The 25,358-nt window shown below is 38.7% G+C and overlaps 2 protein-coding genes across 5 annotated transcripts in view; one reads left to right on the top strand and one right to left on the bottom strand.

Annotated features, from left to right (window-relative positions):
* Positions 1-2,973: 2,973 nt before the first annotated feature.
* Positions 2,974-5,178, bottom strand: LOC118601739 (basic proline-rich protein-like). The gene is made up of 3 exons (XM_036219673.1): positions 5,151-5,178; positions 3,865-4,102; positions 2,974-3,769 (listed from the first exon to the last, which is right to left on the bottom strand). The coding sequence occupies exons 1-3, from the start codon at positions 5,176-5,178 to the stop codon at positions 2,974-2,976; spliced, it is 1,062 nt and encodes a 353-aa protein (XP_036075566.1).
* PPP2R3A (protein phosphatase 2 regulatory subunit B''alpha) overlaps positions 3,236-25,358 on the top strand; it is a 151,377-nt gene continuing 129,254 nt past the window's right edge. For 2 of the 4 annotated variants that reach the window (XM_016140354.2, XM_036219783.1), the window contains exon 1: positions 3,239-3,375. The gene's annotated coding sequence lies outside the window, so the exon portion shown is untranslated. Of the gene's footprint in view, positions 3,376-3,544; positions 3,960-25,358 lie in introns of those variants that run through there. The other 2 variants (XM_036219782.1, XM_016140355.2) reach the window with 2 other exon arrangements.

The following is a 25,358-nucleotide window of genomic DNA, read 5'->3' as shown; positions in this document are numbered from 1 at the left end:
TTAAAATCTTTTTTTCCTATGTATGTTTCATTTTGGATACTTTCTACAGACGTGAGTTTAAATTCACTAATCTTTGGCAGTGTCTAACTTGCCACTAATCCTATGAACATATTTTATTCAAATATTGTAATCTTCAACTCTAGAAGTACAATTTTATGGATTTTTTAAAAAATATAACCCATGTCTCTGCTTAACTTCTTGAACATTTGGACTACAATTATAGTAACTGTTTTAATGTCCTTGTCTGCTAATTCTAACATGTGTGACAGTTCTGTTTTTGATTGATTGACGTTTCTCTTTGTTACTCATTGTATTTTCTTAAACCTGATCAAGTCTCTAGTGCTATTATCACTTTATAAGGAATACAAAGGTAGAAGAACATGTTAAACAACACCACAGAGATTCGATCAGCAAAATGCAAAATGTGGGAAACTTCACAGGAGTAGCAATCAATTTTTTCAACATATAAAGTGCAAGGAAAAAAAAACATTTAAGAGATTTTAACTAAATGTAATGCGAGGACCTTGTTTGGGTCCTGACACGAAGTAATAAACTATATGAAACATTTACGTGAAAATTAGGACAATTTGACCACTTATAAGATATTTAAAAATTGTTAATTTTTAAAGCTTTTAAAATGATTTTGTGGTTGTTTTTAAAGGTAGATCATATCATTTAGAGATACTTAGTGAAATATTTATGGGTGAAATAATACACTCACTGTGACCTGCTTCAGAATAATCCAGGGAGAGAAAGAAAAGGTGAGGTACAAATGGAACAAATTGGCTATGAGATGATAATTGCTAAAACTGAATAACGTGTACATAATAGTTCATTATATTATTCTATTTTTGAAATATTTGTTATTTTTCCATAATTAAAAAAATAAAATGGTTTCTTCTCTGATAAAACTTGCCCTACTTTCTCCCTATACCTAATAGACTTAATTGTGCTCAGGACTATCATCCAGATAAATTAAAAGTTCACTTATTGACAAATCTTTCTTCCTAATTCCACTTTAAATTCTTGAGAGCAAATATTGTGTCTTATTCATTTTCCATTCTTTGTATTTCCTCCACCTACCACAGAGCCAGAGTATTCAATAAATGGTGGCTAATTGGCAGCTTTCTAGCCCCAATGCACCTAAATGCTCATGATAAAGAGGCTGACTCCATCGTATTGAATCTCATTTCCAGTTAGGTGTTGCGTACTTTATATAATGTATGTCTAAAGGAGTCAAAGGAGTTCTAATGTAAAAATGTAGGCATTAAAACTGTCCAGATAAACCAGGAATCCAGCAGGGATTGACAGGGTCAGCAATACTGAAATTGTTTTATAGTTTGCTTTGTACTTCTCAGGTATGCACTGCACTATGACCTTTGCATAGTCCTCTGTCCTGCCCCACCTTTCTCTAGGGATAGCTTTATGTCCTATGAACCCCAAGAAGGAATATATCTGCCCAAGAAGACTTCTTGTGGTTAATTGGGCCCAAAATTATAAGCAGGGTCCAGCAGCCATTGCTGACAGAGGCCTCTCATAAACACACACGTCACGGAAAGCTACTGAGCTGCTAAGCCTCCTGAACTGCATTCCTGCCATCTGAGCAGACCCTTATAAAGGAGTTCCTGGAATGGTCTCTTGACCAATATGCTGAGATGTGCCCCATCCAATCGGAGCTGCGCAATTATATCTTCATTTTCATCTTTACTGACCAATCAGAGCAGCTCCATAATGACCAGTTAGGATGCTTGATTTTGACCATTCAGGACAGTGCTATTTGGAGCAATCAAACTGTGCAAATTCGGGTTTTTTCATTTGTATAAAAATGGACCGATCCGGGACCAGGACTGGGCTTTGTCTATTAAAGGCCGCCTCCCATTTGCCTTCCAGGATTTCCACCAGAGGCTGCTTTCGTAGAATTCCAAGCTGTTTGCTTGAATAAAGTTTCTCCTTTTACTGCGCCCCAGATTGGGGACTCCTATTGGCATTAGATTGGTGACAGCAAACTTTTGTTGACAGTCTTGAATAAGATACCATATGCAAGTTGAAAGGGCAGTATAAAGTTTAAAGTATAACGGCCTCTTTCCAAAGCATGGAAGTGTCTCACAGGGTTCATCATTTTAGCTATTAGGAGGATTGACCTTGCATGACATTGTTCAGGCAAAACATGTGTATACATATACATACAAAGATATATTTTCTTTCCTTTGCACTATAAATACACACATGGCACCTATTGTATGCCTCGTGCTGTGCTGGGTGCTGGCGACACAGAATGAGGACAGCCCAGGACCAATCTTCATAGGCCACCTAATCCTTGGCTATGATTAAGTTTAAGTCTTCACATACTACCCATCTCCACCCCTAGATGCTCCTTATTCATGCAGTTCAATCTCATAACTGATTTACTATTTACATGCATAAATTTATTATTTATCATTTGAATTAAGAATTTCACAAATATCCTTTTAATTGGAATTCTTAATTCTGGAGAAATTTTCATCTTACAAACGTGTTTTTGGAGAGTGCATGATTATGGACAGCTGGCCTTTGAATTCCTATGAGAATTAGGAGAACGGCAATTTTAGGAGGCCCTTCCCAGGCTGTGTCCTCCCAGCCATTTATGAGGTTTTGAGTCAGACCATTTTACAGAGTGCTAAATGAGGAGCGGTTATAAGGGCGCAGGTCTCCGAATAATTCATTAAGTTATGCTCTGGTTTTAGATGGCTTTCTGTATTTGCGTTATATTTAACAATGTAACAGTTAAAAACAAATCTCTCTTTCAACTGTTCACTATTTCACAATGAAACGTGACGCAGGTGCGGGACACTGGGAGAGGGTTGGAGTGAGGGGGAGTGTCCAGTCAGTGGCGAGCGCTACTCGTTGGCCCGCTGACCCGGGCCTCAAAAGAACCATCCTGTCTTCTGGAGTAGGGTAAAACAATGACGATGACGGGAACGATTATAATCATACTCATAATAAATCGGAGAGACTCGCATCCTTCAAATAGTAGGCACTAAGAATTGCACCCCCGAGGATATGCCTTAGAGGGGACTGCACCCACAACGACCGCCGCCGCGGCTCTGGCGGCGCCCCTGGCGGCCCCCTTCCTGGCGGACGGTGGGCGGAACTGTGCGGGCGGGGCCCGCGGGGGGCGGGGCCTGGCGTGCGGGCGGGGCGGGGCGCCGAGCCCGCGGCCGAGGGTGGGGACCAGGGGGAGGAGGGGACGGGCAGGCTGCTGGGCGGGGCGCGCTCGGGCCTCAGCTCCACACTCGCCTCACTCGCAGCCCGGCATCCCGCGCCGCCCGGAGCTCTGGCGGCCAGCGCTGTCCGCGAGCCGAGGCAGCAGCGGGAGGAGGAGCCGCGGGCGCTAAGGTAGGCGCGGGGACGGCCGCCGCGCGGCCTGGAGCCCAAGCGCCCTGGGCCCGGCCGGAGGGTGGTGGCGAGGCCGGGGGGCGGTGCGCGGAGGCCTGGGCGGGCGGGGCCGGCGCCGGGGGGCGGGGACCGGCCTGGCCGGAGGGGTCGGCGCGGTCGCGCTGCGCTGCCGGGGTTGGCAGAGCCGTGGAAGTCGGGGTCCGAGGCGTCGCGGGCGTCTCTGCACGCCCAGCTAGCTCGGTCTCGGTCTGTAGCAGCCCGGGAGGCGTGGAAACCGCCTGTCCCCGGGGCTCTCTCAGAGGAGGAAAGGCGGGGAACGGCCTGCTCCCTCCCACTTTCGGGGCGCCTAGGCCAGTTCGCCCGCGCAGCCCTCGGGAACTTGTTAATCGGAAAGCTTGGCAGAGAAACAAATGCCAACGTTTTGGAAGAACTGAGAGTCACGTCGTTAGGCGCTGAGGCTTTATTTTCCTTCCCCGCCCCCTGCCCAACCTCGGCCCGACTTGGCCAAAGAAGGATGTGTCACCAGCTTGGGGCCCTGGGCGGGATCCCTGGCCCGGCTGGGTGCGGGAGTACCTGGAACAAAGGTAAACGGAGGCCGGGCAGACCCCAACCCAGTCCTGCGGCCGCCCTTGGGCCGCCCGGTGGGTCTCACTGCTGCGCCGACCCCCGGCGCCTCTTCGGAGGGGTTTCTCCTGGGGGACCTCTTGATGGAAACCAGCTGGACGGGCTTGGAGTTAATGTTGCATCTGAACTTGCGTGCTCACATTATTCCCAATCCTCCGACTCTGGTAAAGCTTAAGGAAATTTTATCCAGTTTTAGTGGTTAGCAAATGTAAGGGAGGATAAATTGCTGTTTGTAAATTATAAGGTATTTTCTTATTAGGAAATGGTCAGAAAGCACGAAATAAAAATTCTTAACACGTAAGCAAAAATGCACAATTTGTGCCATTCGAAATGTGAGGAAGCGTTCCTCCTCAAATCATGTATGTATAAAACAGCTCCCAAACCTTTGGTGCCAGGCATTTTTCTTTGTTCTTCATTAGTCTCAGGCCTCAGTTTCTTGTAAACAGAGCACCCAGTGCTGAGACCTTAGGAATTGCCATACTAGGTCAGGGCATGTGCATCCAGCTCAGTAAGCAGCAGGCTTGTATTGTAATAAAACAGGGTTTTCTTTTTGCTAATGCCATTAGAAATTATCTTAATTTCATTTCTTTTAGTAGTATCCATGACTTTTACTGAAAACCTTTTAAAAAACCTATAGACTACTACTAATTTATACATACAATGTTTTCACATTATTTGATCCAAGTGGTTCTCCTATCCTCTCTGGCAGAAGAACTATCTTATGAGATACTAGTGGGAAAAACTTAGATCTTTTTTAAATCTAAGAGCTCAGAAATTGTGGACAGGAGAAACAAAGTTTTTTAAAAACAAAACTTTGAAGAAATCTTGACCAGGACCAACCTGGCTGCTGGGTTCAAAAATAGCTTTATCCACTATCAACCTGAACATTATGCAGTTAAAGATTTATTTGTATACATTAGTATTTGCATATTTTAATATGCAGTTTAACATTCTGGAGTGTGAAGGGGCTATCAACTTTATCCTAGTCTGAATTAATTTGGCCTTAATGTTTAGCTGAAATCAGCTGCCCTAAGAGAAAGAAAGTTTTGTTTCAGCAAGGAGGGAATAAAAGAGAATAATAATTTTGGAGTATGGAGTACTTGAGGGGGCACCTGTTCAAACCATAACTCTCCTTTTAAACTCCTCATTACCTCTGGCAAACATAGTCTCCACGGACATGGCCCTTGCCACCTCTCAATATTTAGCTAAAGATATATACACTTCCTCTCTGGAACTTTTCTTAACATCTGCCCTGCCAAAAAAACCCCTCCCACATGAAGTGGAATTGTTCGCCCTTTTGGGCATTACCATCCACTAAATTAGAAGTTTTCGTCTTTAGTGCTGTTGACATTTGGACCAGATAATTCTTTGTTGTAGGGGGCCATCCTATGCATTATAGGGTTTTTGCAGCATTCATGACCTCTTAATAGATACCAGTGTTAACTCCCCCCCAACTGTGACAGTCAGTCACACAACCCACTCAGTTGTGACAATCAAAAATGCCTTTAGGCATTGCCAGGAGTCCCCTGGGAGGATGCAGGTCAACCCATGGTGAGAACCACTGTTCTAAACAGACTGCTACCTTAACACCAGTGACACTGCGTTGTCCTCATTTGCTTATGTGTTGATTTTATCTACTGTGCTAAGCTTGAGGGCAGGAACAGTCATTTATTTGACAGATAATCTGAGGGAAGGCTTGCTGTGCCAGCCAGAAACTATTCAGATCTGGGAATCCAGTGGTAAAAGCAATTGATGGGGTCTCTGCACTTCTGGACATTACAGTCTAAAGAGAGTAACAGATGCATACACATAATGATACAATTACCTAATTACAGTTGTGATAAATTCTGGGAGAAGTACAGGATGCCCTGGGTACATAAAATAGGGGTTCTGATCTAGTTTTTGGAAACTAGGAAAGTTTTTTTTGGAAAATTAACTTAAGGCGAGGTGGACTCTAAAGGATAAATGAAGTTACCAGGTGAAACTTGCAGGGACAGTATTCCAGCAGAAGGGATGAGAACTTTCCTGAGAACTCAGAGGCCACTGTGGCTGGAACATGGAGAGTGGAAAGGGCAAGATGATAGAAAATGAAGGTGGGAAAGTTAGAAAGGGCTATCTGGAGCAGCAGTTCTAAGTCCAGCCTGCTCATAAGAATCACAAGAAGAACTTAAAACAATACTAGTGCCGGGCCACCCTCCAAGCCCATTAAACCAGAATGTCTGCAGTAGTCCTACTCCCTCCCCAGCTGCTGTTTTCCTCACACCTTTCAAAGGGATAATCACTCTCACTAGTTTTCAATAATTTACTATAGCAAACAGCTGGGACCAAGGAGGTAGCAGAGGAGATGGAGAAAAGTAGATGGATACAGGAGTTATATTTAGGAAGCCTGTATCTAGACATTTTTGTGGGCATTCAAGCAAATGTATATGCTTCTTTCCTCTTTTTTGTTTACACAAATGATAGCATACTGTACATAGTGCTCTGTTTCTTGTTTTGTTCTCTGAACAATGTTTCCATTTCAATATATAGTTTCCTTATTCTTTTGAATGACTGTATAGTATTCCATTGTGTGGATATACCACCGATTATTTAACCACTCTATTGATGGACATTTAAATTGTTTCCAGTACTTTACTATAACTATACTATGCTTATGCCATTTCACTTGTGTGAATATGTTTGTAAGATAGATTCCTAGAAGTAGAATTGTTGGGTCAAATATATACACACATATTGGAGAATTGATTTAGAAGGAAACAAAAATGAATGTGGGGACAACTTAATTAAGGTTACTGTGTGCTATGGAATGAATTGTGTCCCCCACAAAATTGATACTTTGAAGCCCTAACCCCCAATGTGACTATGTTTGGAGATAGTCTTTAGGAGGTAATTAAGGTTAAATGAGGTCATAAGAGTGTGACCCTAATCTGATAAAATTGGTGGCCTTATAAGAGGAGGAGGGAGGAAAGGCCATGTGAGCACACAGTGGGAAGATGGCCATCTGTAAGCCAAGAACAGCAACCTCACTAGAAATCGACCCTGTTGGACATTGATCTGGGACTTATGCAGATTTCTGGGAATTCTATAAATTTCTGTTGTTTAGGCCACCCAAGCTATAGAATTTTATTATGGCATCCTGTGCCAATGAATACACTGTGTAAAGGTAGGAGAGAAAAGATGGTAGCTGGAACCAAGAAAGTTGGTAGCCGAGGAGATGGAGAGAAGTAGATGGATACGAGAGATATATTTAGGAGGCATAATTGATAGGATTTGATGATTGATAAGGCACAAGCGGTGAGAGGGAAAAATAAGTGTGTAGGCTTACTCCCAGGGTTCTGTCTTGTCTAACCAGGTGAATGGTGGAGCTGTTACCTGAGATAGAGAACACTAGAGGGATAAAAAGTTTTCTTGTAGGTTTAAATCACATTTCACTTTGAGACTGGTGAGACCTTCAAATGGAGATGCCATATAAACATCTGATAATTCAAATCCAGAGGAGTGGGGTGAACTGGGGACACAAGTTTTTAGGTGTAAATTGAAAGGTGCGAATGGAATTAACTAAGGCAGATTGCAAACCTGCAACCCACAGCTGAATATGGCTCACAGATGTGTTTTGTTTTTCCAATACAGTGGTTTTGTTTTTGTTTAATTTTGAGATAGTTGCCAATAATTTAAAATCTGAAGCTTTCTCATAAAAATCCAGATTTGGGTTTTTTAAAAAGTAAGAAGATGTAGCAACACTGAGCTGGCTTTTCCATATGGCAGCAATTGATTGAAGCTAAGTCACAACTGATCCCAGCTGCTTTAGAGTTCACTAAAGAGCCCACCACTCCCTAAAATTCATGCTTGGCCTACTTTGCTCATTTATTTCTCTGACCCTTTAGGCAATTGAGTGTGTGATCCCTGCCCTAGGAAGAAAGTATAGGATAGTGAGTCTCAGCTTGGCTGCATATTGGAAACATTGGATAATTAAAAAATATGGATACTGTGGTCCACCCCAGAAATTTCTTTTTCTGTTTACTTGGTCTGAATTGTAGCCTGGATTTTTTAAAAGCTCCCCAGGTGATTCCACTGAGCAGTGGAAGCTAAGAACTATTGATAGACATTAAGAAGAGGGCTCAGACCCAGCATTTCAAAGTTGGTAAAGGAGAGTAACCTCAGGACAGTGGTGAGAAGTGGCCAGAGAGGTACAGCAGAATGGCACCTTACTTACAGTTAAGGTGTGCAGACTTAACCTAATGCACGTGAAGGTATTTTAAATTAGATGAGAGAAAGCAAAGTTTTATTTTACATCTATACTTCCTGTTTGTATTGCATGTTTGTATACATATATGTTGTTCATTACTGCGTAGAGGTATGTACACACACACACACACACACACACACACACACACACCAAAAAAAGAGATATGCTTTACTTAATGGGCCATTATAAGCTTTTTCAAGAGTAATTTAAACTATACTTGATTTTTGTCTTAAGTGTTTACTTTAGAATCTAATTCTAGTTTAAGATGTGTAATAAAAGGCAAGAAAAGAATATTTCTAAAAGAGAAGAGTCATCAAGTAGAAATATAGACTGAAAATGATCTGTTAAATTTAGCAAGATGAAGTCTTTGACCTCAGCAAGAACTATTTTAGATTGGAAGAGGCAGAAACCAGATTGAGATGGGTAAAAAAGTGAGGAAATGGAAATGGCAAGTGTTGGAAAATCTTTCGAGAAGTGTATCCAAAAAGGGAAGTGGTGAGGGAGGTACAATTATCTTTTATGTCTCTACAATAGGTGCTCAGACTGTTTGTTACTCAAATACTTCTAAATTTTTAGGAAGGTAGCTCAATGGTGCTTGATTACCCCTCTCCTCCATTTCAGAATGGTCTTGCTTGTATTTGTTTTGAACGCTTTATGCTTTCAATAAAGAGTATTTTGCCAGAACCCTTGAGACTCAGATGTTGGAAATTAGGCCCTTAGTTTCTTTCTTATCTGGAAAGCTATAGAGCTCCTAAAGGCCAGCAGTGATCTGGGCTCCAGTGACCCTGACATCATCTTCCCTTGAACTAATGAACAAAGACCAGATTGTTGACATGTCGAAAATGGAATACTTGGCTATGTCAGGGAATATGTATCTAGCTGTCAGATTTCCAGGAGTATTTTTTGCAGCTGTATTTTTTCCAAATAACTTGATATTATAGCTTGGTTCTCCAGTCGCATGCATGTAAAATTTTTTCATCGATGATGATTATAGACTATGGAGATAATTGGAGTAGGACCTTGTTGAGCTCAGAGAGAAGGAGAGGAGAGCATTAAGCAAATTTTGGTTTCCAAAGATTGCAAGAATGTCGTTACCCTGAAGACCTTGAATTAGACTATTTACAGTGGGATGTCATGCAGATGGCCACTACCAATATGTCTCTTAGCCATCTCTTTCTTCTTGGCAATCTTAACTTGGCACAAGAGGGCTAAACGGTCAGGTTTGCAGTTTCATGTTTCTAAGAGTTGTGATCTACCAGCAGAACAAAAACAATAGGGTTTTTTTCCCCCAAAGGATTATTAGTGAAGGATTATGGAGTTTATTAGTTGAAGACATAAGCCCCATTGCTATACTCTTTTTGCATCTTCTCGTGAAGGATTAGCCTTCATAGCTGCCGTTACTTCATCAGGTAAGTGGATGATAGTTAACTTCTGTACAATGGATAACTTCGTGACATGAATAGCAGACCTTGGTCTCTATGAAGGTTTGTACTGCGAGTCTGTGATAAAAATATCTTTTGTTTAGAACTTTGTATGTGCTTGGGCAATTGTAGGAATTGCACTATCACAAATATAGTTAGGTACTATACCTGGATGGTGGTAGATGGAGGGCAAGGTTCATTACCAAGGTGGTACAGAGCACCTTTGGTTTGTAGAGGGCACCAGAGTGGGCAAAGGAGAATCAGTCCTTGGATGTTAGGCCTTGATTTGTCAAGTGTGAGCTATGTGATTTATTTATCTTATTGACTCAAAATTCACGTAACAGAACTAACCATTTTAAAGTGTACAATTCAGTGATTCTCAGTACATTCATAATTATGTGCAACCATCACCACTGTCTAAATCCAGAACATTTTTATCACCCTAGAAAGAAATCCTATACCCATAAGCAGTCACTCCCCTTTCCTCGCTCTCACTATTCCCTGAAAACCACCAATCTACTATCTGTCTCTATGAATTTGCCTATTCTGGACATTTCATATAAATGGAATCATACAATATATGACTTCTTGTGTCTGGGTTCTTTCGTGTAGCATAATATTTACATTCATGTAAATGAATGTGTTCCTTTATTTGATGTGCATTCCTTTCTTTGAATAATAATTTCATTGTATGGATATACCACATTTGTTTATCCATTCATCAGTTGGCGGACATTGGGTTATTTACACCTTTTCACAATTGTAATAGTGCTCTTAAGAGCAAGTGTGTACAAGTTTTTACATGAATGCTTGTTTAATTTCTTTTGTGTATATAACTAAGAACAGAATTGCTGGGTCATATGGTAATTTTATGTTTAACTTTTTGAGGAACCACCAAACTTTTCCATGGTAGCTGTACCATTTTACATTTCTACTAGCAATATTCAAATGTTCCAGTTTCTCCACATCCATGTCAGCACTTATTTCTTGTCTTTTGGTTTTTTTGATTCTAGCCATCCTAGTGGTTGTGAAGTAATATCCCATTGTGATTTTGATTTGAATTTCCCTAATGACTAAGGATGTTGTGCATCTTTTCACATGCTTGTTGGCCATTTGTTTATCTTCTTTGGAGAAATGTCTTTTCAAGTCCTTAACCTATTTTTTTTTCTTTTTTTTAATTTTTCTTTTTCAATAGAGTTGACATGTTTTATATTATGTTCAGATATAATTTTCTCATTTTAATTGGGCTGTATGTCATTGTTGTCAAGTAGGTGTAAGAGTTCTTTATTTATTCTGGATAAGGGACCTTTGTCAGAGATATGATTTGCAAATATTTTCTCCCATACTGTAGATGCTTCTTCACTTTTTTGATAATAATTTATGCTTTTTGTTGTTGTTGCTTATATTTTTGGTATCATCTGAGAATCCATTGCCAAATCCAAGGTCATGTCAGTTTCCTGCTCTTCTAAGAGTCTATGGTTTAGTTCTTACATTTAGGTCTTTGATCCATTTTGAGTTAATTTTTGTATGTGAGTTAAGAGTTCAGCTCCATTCTTTTGCATGTGGCTATCCAGTTGTCCCAGCACTGTTTGTTAGAAAGAAATGTGTGTTTTTATGCAAGTTTCAGACTCTTTTTCTCTTTTGTGAAATGGAAGTGATTAAAATACTTACCTCACAAAGTTGTTATGAGATTAGAGATGTATTTGTGATCACTTTGGAAAGTATAAATCACTAAACAAATACTAGTGATAATTATTGGTTTGCTACAGATAGCTGTCATTTGTAAGTTAGTATCCTTCAGCAACCACCAAAAGTCTTCTAGTTCATGTGAGTCATGACATAGCTAGAGGGCTGAGTTCCCTGTCGTACCCCTGGGTACAAAGTCACAGGGCCCCAGATGCAAGAGGTGGTTGGAGAGATTGTATCCATCCAAAATAGAAAATGCATTTTCTTACAGGGCATGTGTTTGTCAAATTCTTTTACTATTCCTCTCAAATATGGGGGGGCGGGTATCTGTTCTAGGTGTATAAAGCATGGTTTTTAAAACTAAAGAGTTTTTAGGCATAGTAGAATAAAGGTAGTTCTTTTTATCGGAGCAAGAATCATCACATTTCACTGTATCAGCTTTTAAGCCTCTAGAACTGACTGTTTCCTGATTCAGTGGCTAAGTGACTACATTTAGTTCAATTAGCAAATATTTATTAAGTTACCACTTAATATGTGGCAGGTACTACACTAGACCAAACTCTCTTGACCCTGAGTCCTCCTTAAATCTGTTCCTCTCTACAGTCGTCTAATTCCTTGAGTCCACTTCCTTTCCACCAGTATCTCTTGAGTCCACATGAATCAGGCCTTCACTCTCCACTCCATGTTGCTAAATTCATTGAGTCAGTTCTCAGTCTTTCTTTTACTTGACCTTTCAGCATTTATACAGTTGATTATTCCTCTTTCTTTGAAATGCTTTCTTTGGTTAGCTTCCAGAACAGTACATTCTCTGAATTTCCTCCTACCTTACTGGAGGTTCTTCCTTAGTCTTGTTGCTAGTTCCTTATTTCCCTGACCTCCAAAGTTGGAGCGCTGCTTACTCCTCAGATCTCTGTTTTCCTTATCAACCCTATTTCCTTGGTGTTTCACTCAGTTTTGTGACTTTACCATTTAAACAACAACACCTATACACTGACAACTACCAAATTTTATCTCTTAAGTTAGACCTGTCTTCCTGAATCTCATAATCTGATATCAGAGTGCCTACTTGACATCTCCATTTGGATATCTAACAGACATCTCAAAACTGAACTGATTTTCCTGTCCAAAATCTGCTCTTTGCACAGCCTGTCTCATCTCAGTAAATAGTAGCTCCATTTCTCCTGCAGTCCAAGCCAAAAGCCTTGTAGTTATCTTTCATTTTCTTCTTTCTCTTTCATCCCACATTCAGTCTATCAGCAAACGCTATTAGCTCTACCTTCAGAATGTATCTAGAATTGGTCACATCCCACTATTTCTACCCGCTTATATCCAGATTCTGGAAAAACAAACAAACAAACAACAACAACAAAAACAGACACAGAAAACAGACTGGTGGTTGCTAGAAGCAGAAGTGGGAGATGTGCAAAACAGGTGAAGGTGATCAAAAGGTACAACTTCCAATTTTAAATGATGCCCAAACCACCATTATATCTCACCTGGATTATTACCACAGCCTCTGTCTTCTGTTGTCCTTGCTCTCCTAGAGCCTGTTCTCAGCATGGCAGCTCGAGGGACCCTGTTAAAATTAAGCTCTCAGTTCAGAAGTTTTATACTGACCTACAAAGTGTTCCATAGTCTAAGACCCCTTTTACCTCTGACATCATCTTCTACTGCTCTCCCCTGTGTTTACTTTGCCCCAGTCACAAAGGGTATCTTGTTCTTCCTCTAACAAACCAGCTACGTTCCTGACCCAGGACCTTGGCTTTCCTGCAATACCTAAGCTGCCTCCCGCACCTCCCTCAGGTCTTTGCTAAAGTTCATTTTTCCCAGTACTCTCGATCTCTCTTCCCATTCAAACTCTGCTTCCCAGAGCTCTTGGGACTCTGGGTGTTCCTCTCACCCCAACCCCCAAGACTGAGTGAGCCATCTTAGACTACGAGGACCATGGTAGTGGCTCAGTGAGCCAGAAAGCCTGGGTCTCATCATTTTGTGAGCTGCTGCTCCAGCCCTCAACTACTTTTGCATAAGAAAAAAGTTAAGTTTGGTTTAAGTACTCTTGTTTTCCATTTTTCTGTCATATATGACATAAAAAACACTTGTTTCATTTCTTTGTAGGAGTTGTGTTATAATTATTATAAAAATGACACATTTCCTTCAATCTGTTGGAGTCTTCTCCCTGACTTTTTTTTAAACTAACATTTAATGGATATCTTTCCTGCTCTGAAAATATAAACATAGAATCTGACATTTTCTTATGGTTTTATATAAAATTTAAGTCTTGAGTTAATCTGGAATTTATTTTTTCAGTATTATAAGGGAAGAATCTTGTTCAGTTGGCTAGCCATTTGGAAAATTTTTATAAGTGGCGTGTTGAATAATCAGTTAAATTCTCATATGCATAGGTTGGTTTTAGGACCCTAGTCTCATTGATCTTTGTTTCTGTGCCATTAATATACTTTTAATTACTATAACTTTATAATACGTTATGATTCTTGGCAAGGTCTTCTTTCTTTATTTTTTCAAAAATTAAATATTAAATGCCTATAACACAGTATTTATAAAACATATGTAAGGTATAATGCACAGCAGTACAATGAATATTTGTTACCCATTGCTCAGTTTAAGGGAAAAATATTGTTATTTGTCTTTGCCTACCCTCCTTCAAAGTTTCCTTAATTCTTGAAATTTTTGAGTTAGTGTATAAATTGATCTTAGAGTCAGTTCATATCACTGAAGGTAATTATAGTTTCTGTATTAACTGCCTTTTGGAAATTAATAATCATTTAAATATTTTTCCCATTTAAAAACAATAATTTGAGTGATGTTATGTGAACAATGGTTAGGAGATATTGATTAAATGTGATCGAGACCTCCACTCATCATTTTAGCATATGCTTTGGTGATTTTTGACCATTATAGTGTTTTTATTTTTTTATTGCGATAAAGTCGATGTATTAGTTTCATGTGTACAGAGGAATAATCCAATATATATTATGATGCAATGATTCCCACAGTAGTCTAGTTAATATCCATCACCACAGAGTTACAATTTTTTTTTGACGAGAGCTTTTAAAATCTATTCTCATAGCAACTTTCAAATATACAATCAAGTGTTATTAGCTATAGTCATTGTGCTGTACATTACATCTCCAGGACTTATTTTATAATTGAAAGTTTGTACCTTTTGACCACCTTCACCCATTTTGCACACCTCCAACCCCCTGCCTCTGGCATCCACCAGTCTGTATCTATGAGTTCCTTTTTTTTTTTTTTTCTTATTCCATGTATAAGTGAGACCTTACAGTGTTTTTCTTTCTCTGACTTATTTCACTTAGCATGATGCCCTCGGGGTCCATCCCACATTGTTGCAAATGGTAGGATTTCTATTCTTGATGGCTGTATAATATCCCATTGTATGTGTATATATATATCTCATTTTCTTTACCTCTTTATCTGTTGATAGACAATAGGTTGTTTCCATGTCTTGGATATTGTAAATAGTGCTGCAGTGATAGGGTGCAGATATCTTTTCAAGTTAGTGCTTTCATTTCCTTTGTATAAATACCCAGAAGCAGAATCGCCTTATTATGTGATCTGTTTTTAACTCTTCGAGGAACCTCCATACCGTTTTCCACAGTGGCCAAACCAGCAGTGCACAAGGGCTCCCTTTTCTCCACGTCCTCACCAGCACTTATCTCATTGTTTGATGGTAGCCATCCAAATGGGTGTGGGTGATATTTCACTGTGGTTTTGATTTGAATTTCCCTGATAATTAGTGAAATTGAGCACCTTTTCATGTACCTATTAGTCATCTGTATATTTTCATTGGAAAAATGTGTGTTAAGATCCTCTGCTCATTTTCAATCAGATTATTTATTTATTTTTTTTGCTATTGCTTTGTTAGTGTTCTCTGTATATTTTGGATACTAATCCCTTATCAGATATATGATTTGCAAGTACTTCCTCCCATTCCGTAGGTTGCCTTTTCATTTTGTTGATTTTTTTTTTTTTTTTTTTGCTATACAAAGCTTTTTAGTTTGATATAGTCCCACTTGTTTATTTTTTCTTTTTGTTGTCTTTGCAGGAAATTCGATGTCATATCCACAAAAATCATTGCCAAAACCATTGTCAAGGAGCTTACTACCTATGTTTTCTTCTAGGGGTTTTATGGTTTCAGGTTTTACATTCAAGTCTTTAATCTGTTTCGAGTTAATTTGTGTTTATGGTGTCAAATACTGGTACAGTTTGATTTTTGTGTGGGTGTGTCTGTCTTAATATTCCCAACACCGTTTAATGAAGAGACTGTCTTTTCCCCATTGAATGTTCCTGGTTCATTTGTCATAAATTAATTGACCACATATGCATGGATTTATTTATGGGCTCTATTCAGTTGATTTGTGTGGCTGGTTTTATTCCAATACCATACTGCAATATAGATTGAAATCAGCATGATGCTTCCAGCTTTGTTCTTCTAAAGATTGCTTTGGCTAGTCACATTGTTTTGGGGTTCCATACGAATTTTAAAATTGTTTATTCTAATTCTGTGAAAATTGCTATTGAAATTTTGATAGGGATTGCACTGACTCTGTAGATTGCTTTGGGTAGTATGAACACTTTAACAATACTAATTTCTCCAATCCGTGAGCACAGAGTATCTTCCCATTTATTCTTCAGGTTCTTTCTTCAGTGATACATCATCTTCAGTGTACAGGTCTTTTACCTCCTTGGTTAAATTTCTTCCTAGGTATTTTATTTTTTTGATGCAATTGTGAATGGGATTGTTTTCTTCATTTCTTTCTGATAGTTTGTTATTAGTGTATAGAAATGCAGCTGATTTTTGTATATTGATCTTATATCCTGCAACTTAACTGATTTTTTTTTGTTCTGACAGGTTTTGGTGGAGTCTTTAGTGTTTTCTATATATAACATGTCACCCACAAATAAAGATAGTTTTACTTGTTCCTTTTTAATTTGCATTCCTTATTTCTTTTTCTTGCCTAATTGCTCTGGTTAGGACTTCCAATACTCTGCTAGAGTAGGCATCTTTGTCCTGTTCCTGATCTTAAATGAGAAGCTTTCAGCTTTTCACCATTGAGTATGATATTAACTGTGGGCTTGTCATATATGGCCCTTATTATGTTGAGGTACATTCCCTCTATACCCACTTTTTCAGAGTTTTTATCATGAATGGATGTTGAATTTTGTCAAATGCTTTTTCTGCATCTATTAAGATGATCATATGTCATTTTATCCCTCATATTGTTAATGTGGTGCATCACATTAATTGATTTGTGGACATTGAACCATCTTTGCATTCCTGGAATTAATTCCATTTGATCATATGCCTTTTACTGTATAGTTGATACTACTTTGTTAAGGACTTTTTCATCTGTGTTCATCAGGGATATTGGCCTGTAATTGTTTTTTCTTGTAGTGTCCTTGTCTAGTTTTGTTATCAGGGTAATGCAGGCCTTGTAAAATGAGGAGCATTACACTGTTTTTAATTGTCCTTAGTAGTAAGTATAGTTTATTTTGTACTCTTTATGGATTTTTAGTTAAAAATGGAATGTTTGTGAAGCACATGTCAAAATATCCGTTAATGAAGAGCATGTAAAATGATAATTTTGCAAAACTATTTCAAGATGCTCTTTATGAAATTCATAAGTTGCATTCATATAATCAAAATATGAAACATCAAGATGTCTATAATGCTTTAAAAGCTACACGATTAAAGAAAGTTGAGTAAAGGCTATAAGGGAATTCTCTTTATACTGTCTTTGCAGTTCTGGAAATCTATAGTGACTTCAAAATAAAAAAGTGATTTTTTAAAAAAATCATTGTAAATATAGAAACTTTAGACAGGCGCACCTTATGTTTAAAGTTACACATGTAATCATACATGCATGTAATGACATTTGTTGCTTACTGTTTTCAACTCTAGAGGGATAATTTCAGATTGGTTCACCAAATACAAATAGCAAGGTCATGTTACTCTGTTGAATTTCATGAAATATAGAAGGGGCCTACTCAGATTAAGACACTTTCATTTCTGAAATGGATTGTCAATTGAAAGATTCCACATGGTATTAAGTAAGAATGGTTTGTTCTAAAAATAATTTATTTTCGACTTACTATACAGCTGGTTTGTAGACAGCTGGATGTTTGTTATATTACAATTGATTATACTCTGTTTTAGGTATTTAAAATTCTGAAAAGGAAAGATTGAAACACTTGAAAATATGCAGAAGAAAAAATATAGGGTTATTCTTAATTTGAGTTTTCATTTATTAATAATAAAGATCTACAATATTGTTTGCTAAGAACTTCTCCCCAAGAGCAGTATGAAAGCATTTATCCTTTCTTAACATTTAAAAACTAAAACTCCAAATTACCAAAATAAGCAGTTGATTTTTATAAGCTCAAACTGTGAGAATTCCATTTATCAAGGTTATAAAAGCACTTTGCTTATTTTGGATGCTATAACCGAAACTTCAGCCTGCATTTCAATATACATTTGGTGCTATGTCCATCTTCTAATGGAATACAGTTGTAAATCCATCTGTTCATTTTCTAACAACTTAAACATTTTCTTTACATGATAAAACAGTTCATCGACTGTAAATAGAAGTCAAAATTTGTTTTTAAATATTATCAGTTTAATTAAAGACTTTGCCACATTAACCTTATATTAAATCTTTACTAATATGCTGACCTAAAATAAAATATTTTTAATTAAAATTGCTTTATCATGTATCATACAAAAAAATTTTTAATGATTTTAAATATTCCTAAGGAGTTTTGCATTATTACTTTTAAAAAGGTTTATTAGTCAGAAAAGATTGGGAAACACTGATCAGCATTGTAGACTGAAAGATTCTAGCCAGCTAAAATATCGTGGTAAGTGTACATTACATATGATGGTGTTTTGGGTACAGATAAAATGGAGAGAGGGAAGGGGGTGAAAGAAAAACAGAACATTAAGGAAGATGTATGTTTGCATGTCCTAGAAATGTTTTGGTTTTAAGGAATAAACATCCCCTTAAAAATATAAAAGCAAAAAAGTTGTTTATGATAAAAATATGTAGAGAGCACATCAGGTCACTTTGATTTTATTAAGTGCAGCTAGCCATCATGGAAACGGAACATGCTCCTTCCCCCCTCCCCCTCTGTATTATGCTGGCTCTATTTTCTTAATACCAGCTTCTGCTGCCCTGTTGCTTGTCAAAGTCAATGACCTCAACCGTGAAATCTGTAGGATCTTTAAGATATAGAGCTCTCAGCTAATTGACAATGTTTCATTGCTTCAATTTCAAACCCCCAGGAGAGAAAATATGATTGACCTACCTTGCTTGAGTTAGTGTCCCAACCATATTTGACCAGTATACAAGAGAAAAGACTTTTTGAAATTAAATTAATTGGTGCTCTGAGTTCTGAAAAAAAAAAAAATAGGTGATTTTAAGTATAAAATATGTACAGCCTGCCCACCCCCTGCAAGACGGTAATAGGGTAATAGAAAAGAAAGATTGGGTCAGTTTACAACATGAACTATTCTGTAGCCCTAGGCAGCTTCATTTCTCTGATAATCTTTACAGATGATTCCCACTTATCAAGAATGAGGATTTTAGGAGGTGAAATGAAGTAAATGACAAACTTTAGGAATATAACCAAAATTTTTCGTAAGATCTGTACTATAATATCTGTTAAGATATAGAGAGATACCTTGGGCCAAAATCTGTTTCCCTTTAATAGCCGGCTACAATGATAAGTCTATTTAGACAAACCAGACTGGGGATCTCCATTAAGTTACTTTCATCTCGCATAGCTTGGTTACCACTGATGTTCAAATGTCCTAGTTCTCCAGCTCTCACATAGTAGGGTTTGGTTTGTCTTGAGCCCTTATGCATAGCACAGATAAGCAGGGGCATGCATACACCACTAGGGGTAGGTGTACCGTGTGACTACTACTAGCAGAAGCTGTTAATGGTCTTTGTTTATCAGTATGGGTGTGTCGATTTTCCTAAAGGACCAAGGCCTAGCTGACAAAATGTTCTAAGGTGCTTTGGTAACTAAATGCCTATGCAGGAGTGCATTCTCCAGGGATTTGGACATAGGTAAGCTAAATTTGGAGATCAAGGGTGGTGCAGGGTTGCCCTTACTGGTGAGCTAGAGGATTGTTTGATGAGTAGACTTGTATAAAAGAACTTGCCTAGATGTAGTATAAGCCTATAAGCCTCTCGTTGGTAGTCTTTCTGTTGGAGGGAGTGCTGGGTCGTGTAGTTCTAGTACATTATCTTCTGTACTTTGCCTCTCAGTACTAGGGCATTTGCAACGGGAGCCAGAGGGGCTGATCTTAAGTTCAAAGTATATGTATGCTAAACCTTTTCATCAGGTAAAATGCTGATTGAGCTGTTATTAGAAATGCCTAAGAGTACTAGTTCATCATAGAGGGAGTTAGTCATTACCTCCTTAAACTAGTTTTTAAAAATGACTTTTTTCCTATTCCAGATCCTAGCCAATATTAGCAAATTATCTCCCTCCCTTCTTCCTTCCCTTTATTAAATGTTTCCTCTATGCCAGGCATTGTTTGGATGTTGAGATACAGTGGTGAACAAGGCAGACACAGTCCTTGCCTTCATAGAGTGTACATTCTATTGCAGTGATAAATATAGTAAATGTTTAAACAATAAATCAATTTCAAGTACTGATAAGTGCTTTGCACACAATGGGGTAGAGAGTAATGAGATAGGGCTTTGGTCAAGGGAGAGGAGGAGGCAGCTGTTGGAAGAACCAAAAAAAGGCCAGGGGCAGGCAGCACAAGATCAGGGAGACGGGAGGCAAATTCTGGAGCTTTATTAGGTATAGAAGTTTAGATTTTGTTTAAAATTGGGTGAGAGCATCTGAAACCAGAGATCATTATTAGATCATAAATTCACTGATCTATATTACTCTTATTGTACTGTTTGGAGAATGACTGGAGTTTGTAGAGGCAAGAGTGGAAACAGAGACTAGTTAGAAAGCAGTGACAGACAGTATGGGATAGAGGATGATAATTTCGGCCAGGATTCTAACAGTGGAGGTAATGAAAAGTAAAAATTAAAATTTTGGAGATAGGATTGATGTACCTTACTGAGTAAATTTATATTCTGGGTATGGACTGCAAATATGGAAGATGACCCTTCCACTTTTATGGGTTTTCAAATACCTAACAAGGTACCTTGTAAAAAGTTCTGTTGCCCCGGTAAGGTACTCTTGTGTGTATGTAGCAGGCTCTCAGGTTGTCTATCTGTAAGTAAATAAATAACGAATAAACCCTCACTGAGCCTCATCTGCAGAATATAAGGATCCCTCAGTCTCACGTGTAGAATGTCAGGTAAATGAATGTCGAGAGAGTCACAGAGTTTGCCTCATACTCCTCAGAGTAGTTGAGACTGAATGACAGCCATAGGTTAGTAAGACAGGCTTGGTGGCTGCTCAGCCTCTAAGCGTGGACCCAGCAGCTCAGTCTGATATGCCACATACATGATCAAATAAAAAGCAAGTCATGAACAACCTCACTTGTTCTGTTACAGCAGATAGCTCTCTGTTTATTCTCAACTCTCTGGCTTTCAGATTTGCTCAATCATCATACCTGCTTCTGGCCTTTTGGTTTGGACCTCCATCGTGTCTCTCCTTTGACTACTTGCAATTGAACCTTGCTCTCGCCTCTGCTTTCTTGTCTGATCTCAAGCATCCTCTTCCCCAGCTTCCCCTACCTCCCCTGACATGTCTGTCATGATATTGAATGAAAATTTTTCTGCCAAAATTATGGCCACAGCACTACTAGAGATGGCGATTCAGAGTTGTGACCCAAGGGTTGTTTCGTTTAGTTAGGTACTACTCTTGAGCCAACAGGCCTACAACCTTTTGCTTGAAATTGTCTTATAAACACACAGACAAACGCTTCATGTGCTCTTCCAATGCGTAAGCTCAGAGATTCTCTGGATCAGTGCAAAAATGAATTAGTGATCTTAATTGTGATAAGATTTCATTTAAGATATGTCAAGATTGATTAGAGGGGATCAGCAAGGCCAAGAAATAAGATACCAGAGCTGTGTCCAGGATGGAAACTAAGAAATAAGGAAGCAGTAGGTCCCGTTGAGGGACACCTGTGAGACCTAGAGGGACACATGAAAACCTTGAAGGTTGTCAGCTCAAAAGAGTCTGCATTTCCTTCTTACCTGGAGATATTTCCATGGGGCTTTTGCCCTGTTCCCCTACCCTAGTTGAATTTTTGGTGCTCCACAGCATCTGACAGTTCATGAATTAAGAAAATATTGTTGAATTTCTATTTTATACTGTGGACTAGCTACATGTTGGAGATACAAGCATGAGTAAATTGCAGTGGCTTTTTGATTCATCTCTGTTTCTGCTTCCTTAATCCACCACACTGCCGCCTGAATCCCCTCATCCCCCTTTCTGAGAAATTATAGCAGTGCTATAAACGCTGAATGCTTTGTAAGTAAATGGAAATTATTTCCAAGTTTCTTCTGTTCAGAGAATCTTTGCACTGAATCTTTGTGTTTATGTATGTTCTCCAAATCAAATCGCACATTCCACTCTTTCATTAACTTTATTTTCTTGTCTTGACTTTTGGAGCACTTCTACATTTAGAGTCATCTGCATTTTCCATTTCCCTCCTGTTGATTTACTCTCAGAAGTCACTTGCTCTAAAAAAAAAAAAAGTAATAATACGCTTTATGCTTAGCCTTATGTCATGTCTTGTATATAATTCTATTTTTGGATATTATGCCATTTGTGAATATGCTTTTAAAATTATGTCCCAGTCATTTTTATTGTTGAAAAGCTCATTGTCTTAATAATGCTTATAAAGTTTAGTAATATACTTATAGTCTGAAATTTCAGATAGGTAGCATTGATATGTTTTTAAGAGTATAACTTTAAATTTTACTCCATTAGCTTTATGTTAGAAGATTTTCTTTTATATAGCTATTTATATGTTACAATTTTATCATTCACTACCAAATTTATTAAGTTTTCTGAAAAACATGATTAGGGTTAAAAAAAATTTTTTTTTATTCTTTCTACCCAGGTTACTACAGTGACTTCAACATTTTATGGATTTCTTATCTTTATTTTTTCCTTCCTTCTATCTGTCCATCCTTTCTTTTTCTTAGCCTACTAAAGTTTGAGACAGTTCCTTCCCTAGAAGTTGAGAAATATGAGTTTATGGCAGGGACTGACTTACTCCAGCTACTTTAGCCTTGATACAGACATGGTGTAGGACTGAGCGGTTTTGATGTTACTTGGGCTCAAATCAGTTTTTCCACTTCTAAGTGTGTAATATGAGCAAGTTTTTTAAAACTTCTCTTAGTCCTAGTTTCCTTATCTGTAAAATAGAGAGAACACTAACCTCAGTGTGGGCATAAGAATTAAATTAAATAATGCATTTAAGTGTTGTGCACAATACCCAGTATATAAATACTTTAAAAATGATAGTGTAACAATATTGATCTTCCCTTTAAGAGCAAAGCCCAGTACAAGAAGGATCAGTCGACATAGCCACATACCTCTGCCTCTACTCTGGCCCTTCACACACGTACCCCTCCCCCATATAAGGAGTATAAGCCCAAGCTAAGAGGCCTCAAAGAGGAAGCATGCCTAGTTCTCCCCTTGTTCTCTCTCATCTCTCGATGATGGTAGATGATGGTAGCACGAATTCCTGCAAACAGTGATTTTATGCCTGATACGTGACCATTCCCTTGACTCTGCCCGTGGAGGCCTACAGAGGGGTGGTCTTCCTCTGGACTCACCAGTAAATTTCTGGTAAATGATACTCTTTCAGATGTCTGGTTATTAAAATATACTTTTAGTTTTCTAAAGGATTATGGTATGATCATGGTAGAAAGTATCTGAGACAAGGTAGAAAACAAGGTCAGCATAATTATCATTGTGGAGAAAAGGTGAAACTAAGAGGTCAGGATATCAGATGGATTATTTATCTATTTGGATGTTGAAATCGATGAGTATTATAATAGAAATAGTGTTGGAGTGCCAGCCAAAGCTAAAATCATTAAAGAATGGAAGGGAATGACCTTGGTGAGACATATATTGCAATAAAGAAGGGTAGTGGTTGGTAGGGTCTAATGATATGCGACTCACAGCAGGAGATTTTTGAAGAGAACAGAGGGAGAATGGACGGGAAGTAGCAGTGAGGAACAAGAAGGGCACTTACCAAGCTTCATGTTTGAAGGGTATAGAAGAGAAAAAGAGTCATCATCTGAGAGGGCTACAGGGAAAGCAGTGTTCTCAGGGGAAGAGCCCAGCTTCTGTTTAAATAAGTTAAAGGAAGTTGAACTTTTCAGAGACGAGGTTCAAGATAAGGGAATTTGTTGGTATCTACCCATGAGTCCCACAGAGCTCAGTGGAAGGGTTAGGGTGTGGGAAGATTGATATAGAGACTTGGATTCTATCATTAGTCATTATCATCTCTCCTTGTACATCAGTTGCTTTGCTTTTCTCTCACTTCAGCAACCTTGCGTGGCTAAACCACAGTGCTGATTAAAACCAATTCTTTGCTTCTTCCATGCCTGTGAAACCATACTGTTGAGCTTGCATTCAGTTAATCATCATAACCTCAAGTAGACCCATAATGTTGCCTTGCGACCATACTAGATTTCCCTAGTCATACTCTGTTTCATCTGACCCTAGATGACTGTTGTATGTCTTCAGCCTCTTCACGTGTTCACCAGCTCCTCCCCACTCTTCGCTTTCAACCTTGCCTCCTACTTCAGAAAATAAACAGGGAAAAAAAGAGCTTTCACTGTCCCCGCTACCTACTACCTGCACTGGTATCTATATACTGTTCTTTCTGTCCTGTTCCTGTGAAAACTAACCTATCAGAGTGCTTCACAATTCTTTCTCATATCAGTTGTCCTCTCTTCTAAATCATCGTCTATATATGAAGATATGATTTTATTTCTCATCTTAAAAATATTCCTCCTTGACACCACTTTCCCCTCTAACTATTGCCTTATTTCACTGAAACTTTACAGCAGAACTTCTTGAAAGAGTTGTCTGTGTTCTGTTTCTTTTTCTCTTCCCATTCTTTTTTTGTACTGAAGCAAGACAGATTTCTGCCCCCACAATTCCATTAAAACCACCCTTACCAGTTACTAGTCATGTCCATATCTGTTATTTCTCAGTTCTTATTTGACTTAACATTCAGGAGCAAAATTGATCACTCCCTTCTCCTTGAAACACATTCTTCACTTGGCTTCTAAGATACTTGTCAGGAACTATGAAGGATCTAAGATTTTACTGTGTTTGTAAGCTAACAAGTTAACCTGCCACAGTTTCATGAATAGTGGTAGAAAACATAGACTTCTGGATTAGAGACAAAAGATAGCTTATTACTTACAGCAGTAGCAGTAGCCAGAATAGCAGTATTTTTGTAATGGTTCTCTGAGCTCCAGTTATCTCTGAGACAATGTGAAGGGGGCCAGAATAACACCTGCACACACAGTCGATTGTGTTACTGGAAAGGAAACCTATCTTAAAGACCCAAATCTTTTATAGTGGGCAATAAACATGCCTTCTCTTGGTTCCAGGGAAGCATTATCTTTATTATACTGGACAGTGACCCCTTGCTTTGCAGGGAGACACTACCAAGTCTTCCAAGGCTGTCGCTAGACCTTCTCGCTTGCAGTGTGCAGAGACATGAGACCCATGGAGAATTGTCTCACAATTCCTCCCTCTCTGCTCACTTCTTTTCAGTCTTCTCTGCTGTTTCCTCTTCACTTCTCCAAACTCTAGATCTGCACTGTGCAGCACTATAGCCACTAGCTACAGGTAGCTATTTAAATTAACTTTTCAGTTATTCAGTTGCAGCTGTCATATTTCAAGTGCTCAATTGCCACATGTGGGTAATGGCTACCTAGTGAATGGCACACACATATAAATATTCATCATCGGAGGAGGTTCCGTGGGACAGCACTGCTCTACATGTT

Source organism: Rousettus aegyptiacus, unplaced genomic scaffold (genome assembly GCF_014176215.1).
Source record: "Rousettus aegyptiacus isolate mRouAeg1 unplaced genomic scaffold, mRouAeg1.p scaffold_m13_p_4, whole genome shotgun sequence".
Taxonomy (NCBI): domain Eukaryota; kingdom Metazoa; phylum Chordata; class Mammalia; order Chiroptera; family Pteropodidae; genus Rousettus; species Rousettus aegyptiacus.
Note: the sequence above shows the minus strand (reverse complement) of the source record. Positions and strands in the feature narration are given on the sequence as shown.